The sequence below is a fragment of the Rhinolophus ferrumequinum genome, chromosome 19, assembly GCF_004115265.2.
Source record: "Rhinolophus ferrumequinum isolate MPI-CBG mRhiFer1 chromosome 19, mRhiFer1_v1.p, whole genome shotgun sequence".
In the NCBI taxonomy this organism is placed as follows: domain Eukaryota; kingdom Metazoa; phylum Chordata; class Mammalia; order Chiroptera; family Rhinolophidae; genus Rhinolophus; species Rhinolophus ferrumequinum.
In genome coordinates this window covers 17,446,904-17,462,698 of record NC_046302.1, presented here as the reverse complement: position 1 = coordinate 17,462,698, position 15,795 = coordinate 17,446,904, and the positions used below count along the sequence as shown (strand labels likewise).

Below are 15,795 nucleotides of genomic sequence, written 5' to 3'. Positions count from 1 at the left end.
AAACCCCATTGATAGAAGGCAAAACAAATTTTGTCAAACATGCTATTACAGAATAATTAAGATTTAATCAAACTACAGATTGAGCTCTCTGGCATTAATGAATCAGAATTGAAAATATCTTTTAAAATGATAAAGAATAACACTGGGGAAAGCTACTTTTCCCCACAAAAACAAAATATTTTTTTAAATTTGTTTTTATTGAGCTGTAACCGACATATAAAATTGCATAACTTTAAGGTGTACAACATGTTGATTTGATACATTTATGTATTGCAATACGATTACCATGGTAAACAATACCTGTATCACTTCATACAATTATTATTTTTTTTGTGGTGGGAAGAGCAAGTCTCTTAGCAACTTTGAAGTTTATAATACAGTATTGTAAACGCAAACTATTTTATGCTTTCGCAGCACATTTAAGAAACTGAGTATGTTTAGTTTTAGAAAAGAAAATCTAGACTTGCAGACATGACTTGTACATCAAATATGATTTACTTATGTATCAAAAATTAGTGTAATTACACATGATTTCATATAGTCTGACATTTGTAAGGATTCCTATGCTCCTGATTGTGGCCAATACAACAAGTAATGTGGAATAGGTTACTCAGAAGCAGACACCTATTTTGTGGGAATGGAAACTTATAAATATGGTTTGTGTATTTGTAAATATGTCAGAATTTGAGTTCCTAAAGATAAAGAGATTTACATACGAAAAGAAATCTCACCAGTTGTCTGACAATCTAAAGGTAAAGGCAAATGTAGGTCACTCTAGTAGATAACCAACTTTAACCAGGATGGCAGTCTACTCTTGAGGTTTTTCTCCCAATTTACGCCATTTGGCATATGCCATTAAGGTATATATATATCAGGGACGGGGGATGGGAGTGGGGGCAGTAGGCAGGCTTTTGCCAATTAACACAACGGTCATGTGGGCAATAGCCTCACCCATCAGAACCAACCTCTTGTTTTGGTTTTTAAACCATAGACTCCAGGCTAAACTGACAGACAGCTCAATAAAGTTTTGTGGAAGATGTATTGTCAGAAGATGACCAACTTAGAGCACATTTCGGTTGTACTTGGTTTCAAAAGAAATCAGGAAGGGGAGAACCCACCTAGGACCACCTCTCTTCAGATTCTGAAAGGCAAGATTACTGATTTATCCATCCTCAGTTCTGCAAATAAGGAAAGAGTAGCATAGAAAGAGTTCAAAAGCAGTGTGGGAACCATGAATCCTAGTGATTGAACCCTGGATTCTATCTGTAGAGGCTTCGAAGAGCCAAAGCTTTGTTTGAATATCCGCCATGACTAAACCTAGTGGAATATTCTACAATTTCTTGTAGACTCTTGAGCTCATTTAAGGAGTCTACCTTCTGTGCAAGCAGAAGGTGAAGCTTTGCAGTTTTGGAGACGTTGGAGTGCATTTCAGGGGAACGAGAGAGAAGGGTCAATTGTTTCCCCTTTTCTTTACGTTGGCCCATTTAGACTATTAAAGGTATTTGAATTAGAGAACTGCCTGCTACCTGCAGAGGAACCTGCAGCGACGGATTTCCAACACAAACCACTACCACTAGGGGCGTGGGTGGCTTTATTCCAAGAGACGACCCCGGGAAGGGCAAGCGGGCGCCGCCAGGGGGCGCCGCCGCTTCCCTGCGAGGCGCCCACCCGCGGTGCGCGCACGCGAGGCCTCCCACCGCGCCTGCGCCTAGGATGGACGCAGGCTCGCTTTTCCCCGACGCCCCGCCAACCCCGCAGGGGTGAAAAACTGCGTGACACGCAGCGAGCGTGGCGGCCATCTTCGTCTTCAAGGCACGTCAGCTGAGCCCGTTGGGGCCGAAAAAGAGCGTTGCGCAAGCGCGCCCAAGACGGTCACAGGTAACTCCCATCTGACGGGCGAGGCGTCGCTGTCGTCGCCGGAAGTTTGGCGTTTCTGCGCCGCGGGGGAGGCGGCGGTCGCGGCAGAAGCTGCGGAGTGTCCTCTGATACCCGGATGTGAGGCGGTCTGCCGGCTCTCGTTGGACCCTTGGCCAAGAGTGAGGAAGGTACCGGAGCGTCCCGACCGTCCCCGCCAGCCGCTGTCGCACCTCCTGCGTCCTCACGTCCCTTTTGCCAGCCCTTCTGGAGAGCCAGAAGATTCTCCCCCTTCCTGTCCCACCCTTGTGTTGCTTCGCTCGCCTTTCCTTAATCCTCTACTTCAGGCTCCTGGCGCCCCTGGGAGGGAGTGGGCGGCTCCGAGACGCCGTCGCTTGAGGTAAGCAAACAACCTGCGGGTCTTGGCTGCCCAGTCGCCGCATCACCTGCCGCTGCTTGCTGGGCGGTCAGCGGTAATAAGGGGCCGTGACCCAGGACCGGGTCAGGATGGAGTCCCTAGGCGGCTGCGCGGGCACTAGAACCCGAGGTGGCGTGCAGCCATTGCGACTACTGGGGGGGGGGCCGGTGTCGGCGCTGGCCCGCAGGTAGCCCCGGGCCTTGTTCTCACCTCCGCCGGCTTTCTTTCTCGGCGTTTCCCCCAAGCCGTCGCGGAGCTGCGGTTCCTACGGCAGGCTGCCCTGCCCCCGCCGCCATCCGCCGACCCGGCCTGAACCCTAAGGCCTCTGCAGTCTGCGGGGAGGGATGTGGGGATCTTGGTTTTTCGGTCTGTAGTCTGGGAGGGGAGTGGCGGCCCGGGTCCAAGGTCATAGAGTAATTCGGGTTGGACATGAGAGCCTGGGCACAGGTAGAACTGCTTTGGAGTAGAAATAGATGCAGTGAGGTCCGTAGTGAAGTTTACAGAGATAGATGCGAGCAGAAGGGAATTGGGTCCTCGATTTTTTTCACTATGCGTAAGATGATTTGACAAGGAGGGCTTGTTTTACTCCGGCGGAATGGGATGGCAAGTCCAAAAATTGTAGAACTCTCCCACCTTAGACCCCCAGCCTTCTTCTTCCCATCCTTCACCTCCCCCCCCCCGCCCCCCGGTCGCCTCCACCTCTGAACGATGAGTTTAGAAAACCCAGCACTTCCCGGAGTATTTTTCGGGAGGGGGGGCGCAGCGGGAGAGAAGGGGGAGAAGGAAGGAGTTAAGTCGTTGAGATTTGAGAAGTACTTGCTTTTTGGAGGCTTTAGATAGCTGAACAGGGACTCTTCAGCGAGAAGTGCAGCACACAGTATTCTGTAATATTCGCAAATGATATATTTTAATAAGCAATTGGCTTTTTCAGAAACGGATAAAAATGCTATTTAATGGAATAGGATATGGGTGGGTTTTTTCCCCCACTTGAAGATTAATTTTTAAAAAATGGTTAAAACACGATTTCAGTTTAAAACATTCTGGTTGCAGTGAACTTCGCTGTATTTACACACCCTTTCTTCTATTAGGTGCTTAGCTTTTGCTTTATACAGGGCACCAACACCAATGGAACTTTTTTTAATTTGAAAAACCTGAAAATTTTCATCATAGAATTAGATATTAGAGTAGGATGTAAAGTGCTTAAAAGGTGTTTAATTTGGAAGCTGCAAATTCAGGCCTTAGAGCATGGGGGCAAATAAAAACTAACCGAGACACTTCCTCCTTTTAGGCAGTCTGCAGTATATGCCCCTTAGGTCAGAAATATGACTTTGGACGTACCCTTCCTAAAACAAAATTTGCCCTGGCTTATGAGCTTCTGCCCACTTCAGTCATTTCTGGCTGAGGGAAATATGCCATCATTTCTCATTGATCAGTATTACAATTCTGTAGTGTACAATAATTTTTTTAAACATCAGCCCCATACAAGGTTTTGTGCTAGGCATTTAAATCGATAAATTATGCTTCCAGAAGAACAGAGAAAGGACCCTAATTAATGAATGCCATTAACCCCCTTTGCTGGGTTTCCCTTTAGAGCTTGGTGATTCATTACAGCACAAAGCTGATTGTTCTAATAATGAAGGTGACTAGTATTGCACAATTCAAAACAATGGATTTTTTAAATAATTTTTTTCATGACTTTTATTAGCAGATTTATGTTCTACAGAATTCTTTGAATAATCTCTCCTGAAGGTTTAGATGGTGGTTAGAAACCAACTCCAGTAAAATTGTTGCCATAGATAATTCACTTTAGGACTGTGTTGACCCTTTGAAGCCCAGACTGTTTTCAGTGCATCCTTTTTTTTCTTGGCACAGTGAAAGTTCTTTGGCTCTATTTCTGCATAAGTTCTGTATTATTGTTATATTACTGTAGTGACTTTTGGCAAATATGTCATTCTGTTAACCCAGTCATCCTGTCATATTTTTTGAGGGGGTTATACCTTATGTGTAATTGGATTACAGTACATCTGAAGAAAGCAAGATTTGTGTTCTTTACTCTCTTCAGCTTACTTGAAACGTTTATAGCCTCATATGTGAGATTTACAGAGATTAAAAACTCAGGATGTAAATAAAAATGGGTATTAAATATTAATTTAATGTAGTGGTTCTCAAACTTTTTGGTCAGGATCCCTTTATACTCTGAAAAATTATGTAGGGCTCCAAAACAGCTTTTGTTTATATGGATTATATGTACTGCTGGTTATTGTATTTGAAATTAGTTTACATATATTTATTAATTTGTTAAAGACTAATTAATAAGCTAATTACAGGTTAATATAAATATTAATAACATTTTTCTATGAAAAACAACTGTTTTCCAAAGCGAAACAGTTTAGTCAAAGAATGGCAAACGTTTTACATTTTTATAGATCTCTTTAATGTTTGGCCTAACAGAAAATATCTGAATTCTCCTATCAGCTTCTGCATTTAATCTGTGGTTATATGTTGTTCTGGTTGAAGTATAGGAAAAAAGTCCAACTTCACACATATATTGGGAGGAGTACTTTAAATAACCTTTCAGATAAGTGTGATATTCTTTAATTCTACAGCAAAACTCAGTAAGTGGTAATTTCTTAAAGGTTAGGTGCCATGTGGAATCTGAAAGCACATCTTCATACTTTTCATAACAATATTGCACTAAAATTTATTGGTGTGTTTTGCACTTTTGATTGATCTTTTATCCATGTATGGTTTTGATCTTAACGAACAAAGAGTCTCTGGTATCTTCAGGGTCCCTTACCACACTGAGAAAACTACTGCTTTAATGTAAATAATGGAATAGTTTAGAATTAACATAGTTATTGAAGTTGAAAGGGATAATGGTAATACTGAAATGGAGTTGTCAAGTAGTTAAGTAAAATCAGGAGTAACTGAGGTAAATATTTTCTTTTTTATGTTCTCTTTTCATAAAAAATGTTATCGTATCAATAATATTAACTATTACAGCTAATTATTATTATAGCTGATAGTTAATAAGTGCTTATACTGTGCCAGGAGCTATTTTAAGGACTTTATATTAAGAAATGTTTCTATTGTGTCATCATTAGTGATGATTAAGAGAAAGCAAATATAATTTATTTTTCCCCTACAAATAATATAGTCTTCCTGACATATATAATTCTTTATAACACAGATACAGTCCCATAGACTGAAGGCTTTTCCTCTAAGATCAGCAATAAGACAAGGATGTCTGTTCTTGACACTTTTATTCTACATTGTACTGGAGATTCTAGCCAGGATAATAGGGCAAGAAAAAGAAATAAAGGCATCCAGATTGGAAAGCAGTAAAAAATTACTTCTGTTTGCAGATGACATGATCGTATGACATGTGATCACAAAATATGGTAAATGTTTAAATTAAACAAAAATTTATTACAGTAAAAGACACATTGCTATTAATCCTTCTCAAAATACTCCCTCTCGCTTCAAACACACTTATCCCATCATTCTTGCCATTTCTGAAGCAGTTCTGGAAGTCGTCTTTCGTGAGTGTCTTTAGTTCATTCTCTGTTATGACAACGCTCCATGTTGCACATCGCTTCTGGTATTGCAGTTTCTGTCAAATAAAAACATTACAGTGTGTCCTTATCCGCTTTACTCACCGTGTGATTTCTGGCTCTTCCCCAAAGTCAAAATGACCATGAAAGAAAACATTTTGAATCGATTCAGGACATTGAGGCAGCTATGACACTGCAGCTAAAGACACTCAAAAAAGAGGACTTCCAGAACTGCTTCAGAAAGTGGCAAAAGGGATGGGATAAGTGTGTTCAAAGCGCGGGGGTAGGGGGGGTGGGGAGGTATTTTGAGGTAGATTAATGGCATGTCTTTTACTATAATAATTTTCCTTTTTTTTTTTTAAGGAGGGTGCCGCTCACCATGAGGGGATCGAACTGGCAACCTTGGTGTTATTATCACCATGCTCTAACCAACTGAGCTAACTGGCCACCCTGTAAATTTTTTTATTTAAACATTCACTGTAGTTTTTGATCACACCTTGTTGTATAGAGTCCACACAAAAAAACCCATATTAGAACTAATAAATGAATTCAATAAGGTTATATTCTGTGTTTCCCCAAAAATAAGACCTAGCCACCACCTCTAATGCATCTTTGGGGCAAAAAGTAATGTAAGATGCGGTCTTATCTAATATAATAAAATATAAAACTGGGTCTTATATATGATGGTCCGGCTAGGTCTTATTTTTGGGGAAACATGGCAAGATACAAGGTCAAGGTACAAAAATCAATTGTATTTCTGTATGCTAGTGATGAACCATCCAAAAAGGGAAGTAAGAGAATTTCTTTTATAATAGAATCAAAAACAGTGACGTATAGCGGGTTCTTGATATCATTGTTTCGTTCAACGTTTCTTTATAATGTTGATGGGGTGCCATAGGAACTTAACTCTTGTTTATATCATCAGTTAGCCTATGCCTATAGTAAAATTGGTTTCATTCTACGTTGTTTCACTTAACTTTGCAGAACTTATTGATGACTTTAAGTGAGGACTTACTGTACTTAGGAATAAATTTAACAAAAGAAGTGCAAGGCTTGTACACTGAAAATCAGAAAACATTGCTTAAAAAATTAAAGATGACCTAACTAAATGAAAAGATATCCATGTTCAAGGATTGGAAGACTAATTAAGATGGCAGTATTCCGTGAATTGATCTACAGAATCAGTGCAATTCCTGTCAAAATCCTAGCTTTTTCGCAGAAGTTGAAAAACTGATTCTAAAATTGATATGGAATAGCCAAAACAATCTCGAAAAAGAATAACAGAATTAAGGGACACACAGTTCCTCACTAAAAAACTTACTACAAAAAGAGCCAAGAATATACAATGGGGAAAGGGCAGTCTCTTCAATAAATGGTGTTGTGAAAACTGGACCCCTGTCTTACACTGTACATAAAAAATTAACTCAAAATGGATTTAAAGATTTGAACATAAGACCTGAAGCCATAAAACTTCTAGAGGAAAATATAGGTGGTAAGCTCCTTGACATCAGTTTTGGTGGTGATTTTTTTGTATTTGACACCAAAAGCAAAAACAACAAAAGCAAAGATAAACAACTGGGACTATGTCAAACTAAATAGCTTCTGTACAGCAAAGGAAACCATCAACAAGATGAAAAGATAACTTATTGAAGGGGAGAAAATATTTGTAAATAATGTATCTGATAATTTAATATCCAAAATATGTAAAGAACTGATAGGACTCAATAAAAACCAATCTGATTAAAAAATGGGCAGAAGATCTGAATAGATGTTTTTCCAAAGAAGACATACAGATGGCCAACAGGTATATGATAAAATGTTCAATATCATTAATCAGGGAAATGAAAATCAAAAACACAATGAGGTATCATCTTACACCTGTTAGAATAGCTATTATTAAAAAGACAAGCAATAACAAATGTTGGCGAGGAAGTGGAGAAAAGGGAACCCTTGTGCACTACTGGTGGGAATGTAAATTGGTGCAGCCACTATGGAAAACTGTAGAGGTTTCTCAGAAAATTAAAAATAGAACTACCACATGATCCAGCAGTTCCACTTCTATATATTTATTCAAAGAAAACGAAAAGCACAAACTTGAAACGATATGTTCATTGCACTTCATTGCAGCAGCATTTATGGTAGCCAAGGTATGGAAGCAACCCAAATGTCCATTGTGGGATTAATGGATAAAGAAGATGTAGTACATACATACAATGGAATACTATTCAGCCATAAAAAAGAATGAAGGCACAACACAAATGTACCTGGAGGGGATTATGTTAAGTGAAACAAGTTAGAGAAAGACACAGATACTGTATCAGTTAAACTCCTGGACCGAATTTTTGAGTGTGTATGTGTGTGTGTGTTGGGGGGGGGTGTCTTCCCACACAACACCAAGTAATTCTTGGACACCAGTGTGGTGTCCTAGAGTTTAACTCAGTTCTGACACTACCTACCGGGAGATAGCATCAGAGCCCACAGGTTAAGGATTTAGTCTTAATCTCTGTTGCTAGCTACCCCCAGCCATACACACACATTTTGGACGCCAGTCACAAGCCCAGGTTGTTACCTGGATTTCTGACTGACCAGCTACAGACTGGGGGTTCCAAGGACTCCCTCCAACTCAATGCTAATTGCAAAGCTCAGGTTATTATCTGTACTTCTATAAGACTGGCTATAAATTAGAGGTTCCCACAGCCTCCTCTTTGGGCTCAATTCATTTGCTAGAGCAGCTCACACAACTCAGGGAACATTTTATTTAATAGATCACTGGTTTATTATAAAAGGGTATATAACTCAGAAATAGCAAGATGGAGGAGATAGGAGTAGGTATGGGGTAAGATCGTGGGGCTTCCATGTTCTCCGAGTGTTCCCAAATCTCTTAAGTGTTCACCAACCCATAAGTTTTCTGAACCCTGTCCTTTTGGGTTTTTATGGAGGCTTCATTACATCAGCACAATTGATTAAATAATTGCCATTGGTGATTAATTCGACCTGTAGCCCATTTCCCCTCTCTGGAGATTGGAGTGGGACCGAAAGTTCCCACGCTCTAATCACATGGTTGGCTCTAGTGGCAACCAACCTCCCTGGTTAGGTGCTTTCCAGAACTCACTAATTAACACAACAAAAGTCAGCTTTATCACTCTCAGCACTTAGGAGATTACAAGGGTTTTGGAACCTGTGTGCCAGGATGAATACCAAATACGTATTTTTCTTACAAATCACAACATTGCACCATATGATCTCATTTATATGTAAAATCTGAAAAACCTTCCATAAACGACAAAAAAATACCCCACAAGCCCATAGATGCAGAGAACATATTGGTTGCCAGAGGGTGGGGGTAGGGAGTGGGGTGAATAAAGGGAGTCAAAAGCTACAAACTTCCACTTATAAAATAAATAAGTCATGGTGATGTAATGTACAGCATGCTGACTATAGTTAATATTGTATCGCATATTTGAAAGTTGTTAAGAGGGTAGACCATAAAAGTTCTCATCACAAAAAAATTTTTTCGTAGCTATGTAAGATGATGGATGTTAACTAGACTTATGGTGATCATTTCACATTGAAAACATCAAATCATTATGTTGCACATTTGAAACTAGTATGTCAATTGTACCTCAAATTTAAAAAAAAACTTATTACAAAGCTACAGTAATTAAGACTTTGTGGTACTGGCATAAGATTATGTGGATCAATGGAACGGAATTGAGAGTCCAGATATAATCATTTATGTTTATGGGCAATTGACTTTTGACAAGAGTGCCAAGACAATTCAGTGCGTGAAGAATGGTCTTTTTAACGAATGGTGCTAGGACAGTTGGTTATCTATATATAAAAGAATGCAGATTTTATCCCTACGTCATACCATATACAAAATGAACTCAAGATGGATCAAAGATCTAAATGTAAGTTAAAACTATAAAAATCAGAGAAGAATGCATAGATGTATATTTTCATGGTCTTGGATTAGGTAGTAGTTTCTCAGAATGACATCTAAATCATAATCATAACCAACCAAAAAAAATAGATTAATTGGACTTAATGAAAATTAAAATCATCTATGCATCAGGGGACTCTCACAAGAAAGTGCAAAGACAACTGACAGATTGGAGAAAATATTTTTAACTATACACCTGATGAGAGTCTAATATCCAGGTAAAGAACTGTTACAACTCAATAAAAAGAAAAATGACCCAATTTAAAAAATGAGGAAAGGATTTGAATAGACATTTCTCCAAAGAAATGCACACGAAAAGATACTCAACGTAATTAATCACTAGGAAAATGCAAATTAAAGCTACAGTGAGATACCGCTTTACACCCAAAAAGACAACTAAAATGTAAAAAGATAATAACAGATGCTGGCAAGGAAGTGGAGAAATTGGACTGCTCATACATAGCTGGTGGGAATTTAAAATGATGCAGCTGGTTTGGAAAACAGTCCCTCAAAAGTTAGTTACCGTATGGCTCTGCAATTATACTCCTAGATATATACCCAAGAGACTATTTTATGTTTACACAAAACTCATTCAGGATTCTTCATAGCAGCAGCATTCGTGATAGCTAAAAAGTAGAAACAATCCAAACATTCCATAAACTCATGAATAGGTAAACAAAATGTGATAGTATATTCATACAATAGAATGGTATTCAGCCATAAAAGGGCCAAGGTATTTCTGATTCATGCTACGTTATTTGAAACTTAAAAACATTATGCTAAGTGGAAGAAGCCAGTCACAAACCACATGTTTTATGGTTCCAATTGTATGAAACATCCAGAATAGCCAAATATGTAAAGACAGAAAGTAGATTTGTAGTTGCCAGGGGCTGGAGGGAGCAGGAAATGGGGAGTGACTGCAAATGAATGGGATTCTTTTTGGGGTGATGAAAGTAATCTGGAATTAGTGGCAATTGTTGCACAATTCTGAATATACTAACAACCACTATAAAGAGGTGAATTTTATGGTATAGGAATTATATCTCAATTATAAAGTGCTTTTCAAAAAAATCACTTTAAAGTTAAAATGTATTGGGTGATATACAATGTAAATATTTTAATGCTTAAAATTTGAGTACATTTTACTATAAAGTACTGGGAAATGGGTATACTCTTAAATTCATGGATACTTTCTAACATGTATCTTGTATCTTTCTATAGTAAAATACAAATGTTACTGTGGGTTTTCTGAAGTGGTTATTTTATGTAAAGTTTGATTATTGGTTTTTGCCCCCAATATTGATTTCATTAAGATTGTATTAATAAGCTAACTATAGGTGTGTGTGTGGGGGGGTGGGGGGTCTTGTCAATTTGGTAATAGGTTAAAGAATGCATTTTGGTCCTTGATTCATTAGAAAGGGGGGTTATTTTATGGTATGTAATGCTAGATTGGTGATGATTTAGCATGTAGGGTAAACTAAAGTGAAGCTATCTTTAGCATACCTGATGAACAGGTGATTGACAATTACTGTAGATTTGTGTATCAGTTTATCTCTTTTCTAGAGTAGGTGCCAACTGCCATATGTATTTAGAAATTTGGAGGAAAAGAAGTAATTCATCATTTTATAAATTAGGATTCTTTGTGCTAAAGTAATAACGGAAATTACATGAACTTTATTTTTTCAAGTTATTGTACTTCTGAGGCTTACTACACTATTTATTAGTCAGGTATTGCTGTGTGGCTTAAACAGCTTTGCTTACATATCTATAGAGCAGCTGTGGGTTAGGTGACTTTGGTTAGGCTTGGCCCGGGCATCTGAGTGTGGGTGGACTTTACTTCTCACTGTGGTTGGGCTTGGCATCTCATTTAGGGTTTGGCTTAGTTGTACTCTGTTTATTATGGGGCCTAGGCTGAAGGGCCTAGGTGTCTACCTGGTGAAATCCTCCTTATGATGATGGCAGAGGTACAGGAGGGCAAGCCAAATCGCACAAAGACATTTCAAACCTTTGCATCATTTCTGGTAACATCCTATTGACCAAAGTAAGTCAGATGGCCAAGGATTTGGGGGCAGGGAAATACACTCTGCCCACCATGAGGCCAAAGTAAGGCGTGTGGCCAAGCTTAGCATCAGTTGGGAAGGAAAATATACTCCTTCCATGGAGGTGGAGTTTAGGGTAGGATGTAGTGATTATTTTTGAAGAAAACCCAAATCTATTATACCATGTAAACATGAGATGGTGCCCATATTGCAGTTGTGTGATGTTTTGCATATAATTGTGAAAAGTCGTTAGGCCATTGTTTACTTAGTCTTGCTTAGTGTAAGTTGTTTTAATGTATGAGTTAATAGACAATGTTTTTGTATTCTCATGTTTTTTAGAGGGTTGTTTTACCTTAGCTATAGAATTTTTTTTTTTTTAAGATTAATTCTGAAACACAGGAAGTTATTAGAAGCATCATTCATTAGAAGCATCATCGGTCACCTTAAAGACAAGGTGACATGTGATTTTCATTTCAGTAAGGTAAGTGGCTTATACTTTTGTAATTTAGTGTCTTCCCAAGATCAGTCAGTGTGTTAAATATACTTTGTTTTCAGAGAGAAATTTAATTTATATTTTAATTTTTTGACAAGGTTATATGTCTACATAATAAGATATTTAAGAGGGTATGTAGTGAAAGTAAGCTTTCTTCACACTCCTGACACTTGGTCCCCTAGTTTTTTTATATTTATATTATTCTGTTTTTATCAAACTAGCCATCTGTGGTTTCTTTCCTGTGACTATATCATGGTGATTAGCTTTTGCTATTTTTTACCAGAATTTTTCCCCAGTTTATTTATTTATTTATTTTATTGGGGGAAAGGGAATAGGATTTTATTGGGGAACAGTGTGTACTTCCAGGACTTTTTCCCAAGTCAAGTTGTTGTCCTTTCAATCTTAGTTGTGGAGGGTGCAGCTCAGCTCCAGGTCCAGTTGCCATTGCTAGTTGCAGGGGGCGCTGCCCACCATCCCTTGCGGGAGTCGAAACGGCAACCTTGTGGTTGAGAGGACGCGCTCCAACCAACTGAGCCATCTGGGAGCTCAGCGGCAGCTCAGCTCAAGGGGCCGCGTTCAATCTTAGTTGCAGGGGGCGCTGCCCATCATCATCCCTTGCGGGACTCGAGGAATCGAACTGGCAACCTTGTGGTTGAGAGTCCACACTCCAACCAACAACTGAGCCATCTGGGAGGCAGCTCAGCTCAAGGTGCCGTGTTCAACTTAGTTGCAGGGGGCGCTGCCCACCATCCCTTGCGGGACTCAAGGAATTGAACTGGCAACCTTGTGGTTGAGAGCCCACTGGCACATGTGGGAATCGAACCGGCAGCCTTCAGAGTTAGGAGCATGGAGCTCTAACCGCCTGGGCCACCGGGCCGGCCCCTTTTAAATTATTTTTAATTATCTAATTTATTCGTATGAATTTCAGTAATAGCACATGCGTTATCTTTTTTGTTTGTTTTCTTCTGAACTCCCTCCTTTTTTCTCCTTTTCTCATTCATTTTAATACATTCATTTCATGTTACACTTTCTCTAGTATCTCGTAGAACATGTGTGGGAGATAAGTTTTTTTGAAACCCTACATGTCTGAAATTATCCTTATTCTAGACTCACACTAAATTGTTTGGGCATTGAATTCTACTTTGGACATAGTTTTCTTTCTGCAGTTTGAAGGATTTTCCCATTATCTCTTCTGTTGCTGTTGAGAAGTCTGATGTAATTTTGATTCTTAATCTTCTGTATGTGGTTGAGATTTTCCTCTCTAGAAGCTTGAGGGTCTTCTTTGTTCTCATGATAATGCTTTTTAAAGTTTTTTTCATCCATTGTGTTAGGTTCTCTTGGCCCTTTTTTAATCTGGAAACTCATGTCTTTTTCAGTTATAGGAAAATTTTTTGTGTTTTTGATTTATTTTCAGTGCTTTTTCTCTGTTTTCTAAAGCCCCAATTACTATGCGATTGGATATTCACTCACCGTCCTTTGGTTTTCTTATCTTCGTCTCCTATTTGCCATCTTAGTCTTTTTGCTTTCTGCTTTATAGATCTTCTTACCTTTATCTTTTAATGTTTCCATTGACTTTTTCATTGCTTTTACATTATTTTTAATTTTAAAGACATCCTTTTTGTACTGTGAATGTTCTTGTGTATCTATTTCATGGATGAATTAGCTTATTTTTAGTGTTTGTCTTTGCATAGTTTGTTTCTTCGGAGCTACTTGTTTCCTGTTTTGTTTTTTTTTAAGGTTTTCTTCATGTATGTGGTGATTCTTGTGTATCTGCTCATGGTTATAATTGGGACACTAAAAACTGATAGTATGCTGTCTGTGTTAGAATAGGGGTTGGGCTGGTAGTCTCCTGACTGTTGGGCATGAGAGAGAGAGAGAGAGAGAGAGAGAGAGAGAGAAAGTGCATGCACGCATATGTGTGAGTGCACGTGTGTGCCCGTGCACACACATGTACTTAGTGACTATGGGCCTTATCAGTAAGTTTTTAGGTCTTTTCTCTAGGCTTGTCAGATTCATTAGAAAATAATTTTTCACTGTTTTTCGCAGTTGGTATAGTCTTGGCTGCTTTCTTTTAGGAATCTGAGTAGGCAAAGAGGCTTTGGGTGAAGGGAGTGGGTTTCAGCAACCAGTATGTGTAATCCTACTTATTTCCTCTGTCATTCTGGTATGTCTTCCCTCAGCTGTGACTGTTGAGCCCCCAGATGAAAGATTTTTGGTTTTATTCCTTCCAGAGATTCATACCTCTAGTCTTCAGGGAGTAATGCAGGGCAATCTTCTGGGTGCTAGTAATTGGAAAGGCAGTCTGGGAGTCTTTCCGTTCTTTTGAGTCCCAGTTTTATCCCCATGTCCTATGGAGCCTGGTATTGCCAATTCCTGAGTCCTGGGGATTCTGTGGTTTAAGTAGAGCTGCTTCTCAGTTTTCTCTATTTCTCACTTAGGATACAGGTTTTCTTCAGTCTGGAGGTTAGTTATTATTTATCCTTCTTTGTAGCATCCATACTTTTAATTTTTATCATTTTTTTCTTTTGTTCTTTGTCCTTTGGGTTTATAGTTTTGTCTAGTTTTAATCTATTGCTTTTTATAGTAGGTTTTACATGAAAGTAGAGGTTAATGTTTGTGTTTAAATATGCCTTTTTAACTGTGTCAGTTTTTTTCTATGTATATGGTTATTTATATAGCTCTGTGTTTCCTCAAAATAGGATTTTGCTTTACCAGTTTAAGCCATTGTATGCACGTGTGATGAATTATTTTTTGTATTTTAAAACTTTTTCTATAATATAGAATAGATGCATGCTGTTCTGTTGGGTGTATGTGCCATTGTTTTTTTACTTCAGGTTGGAAATACTGAAATTGTGCTATGCATAAAGTGAGCTCTGAAGACTAAGGATGGTAAAATTATGGAGTGTTATATTTGATGAGAGGTGAATGAATGATTACATCTTTATTTGTACCTTTTAAACATTCTAAAACAATTTTTTTCTTTTAGGTTCTGTGTAATGTGTTAAGAGGATATTATAAGGAATGATTTTGTCAAGTTTTCATGAGTTATGGTGGCTGAAAGATCAGTTTTGTCATGTGGGAGAAGAACTGTAAGTAATCTCAAGTACAAACTGATTATCAACTATCTGTGCTTACATGAGACAAGTTATAGATTATTATAAGAATGTACTTGGGATACTTTATTGTGTTAGCCTTAAGTATACAGACTAAATAATTCAAAAGGAGATGTTAGATTTTTTTAATAAATCAAGATTATTTCTGTATAGCATTGCCATATTTTTTGGATTGTACAAAACTTAATTTTTATTTTTTTAAATTTTTCAGAAATGGCAGCACAAAAGGAAATCTACATTAATAGAGTATTTTATTAAACGGAAGAGGTTAGATAAGAACTTAAAACATACAGACTCAGCAAATAAGAAAAGAAACGTGTTAGCTATAAGACATGTTTCAAATGAATCAAAGTTCAATATTTGTAGACTTCAGAAGAAAAA

The 15,795-nt window shown here is 38.4% G+C and overlaps 1 protein-coding gene across 1 annotated transcript; it reads left to right on the top strand.

The window, feature by feature from the left end:
* The first annotated feature begins 674 nt into the window (after window positions 1-674).
* On the top strand, window positions 675-15,767 carry LOC117038705 (uncharacterized). The gene is made up of 5 exons (XM_033135597.1): window positions 675-752; window positions 1,713-2,254; window positions 12,190-12,289; window positions 15,288-15,390; window positions 15,626-15,767. The coding sequence occupies exons 1-4, from the start codon at window positions 675-677 to the stop codon at window positions 15,324-15,326; spliced, it is 759 nt and encodes a 252-aa protein (XP_032991488.1). The 3' UTR covers window positions 15,327-15,390; window positions 15,626-15,767.
* The last annotated feature ends 28 nt before the right edge of the window (window positions 15,768-15,795 follow it).

Excerpts from the sequence above, each read along its gene's own strand:
- LOC117038705 (XM_033135597.1), top strand. The coding sequence starts at position 675 with ATGTCAGAATTTGAGTTCCTAAAGATAAAGAGATTTACATACGAAAAG. Across the intron at positions 753-1,712 it reads AGTTGTCTGACAATCTAAAG|GATGGACGCAGGCTCGCTTT; the intron begins GTAAAGGCAAAT and ends GCCTGCGCCTAG. Across the intron at positions 2,255-12,189 it reads CCGAGACGCCGTCGCTTGAG|ATTAATTCTGAAACACAGGA; the intron begins GTAAGCAAACAA and ends TTTTTTTTTAAG.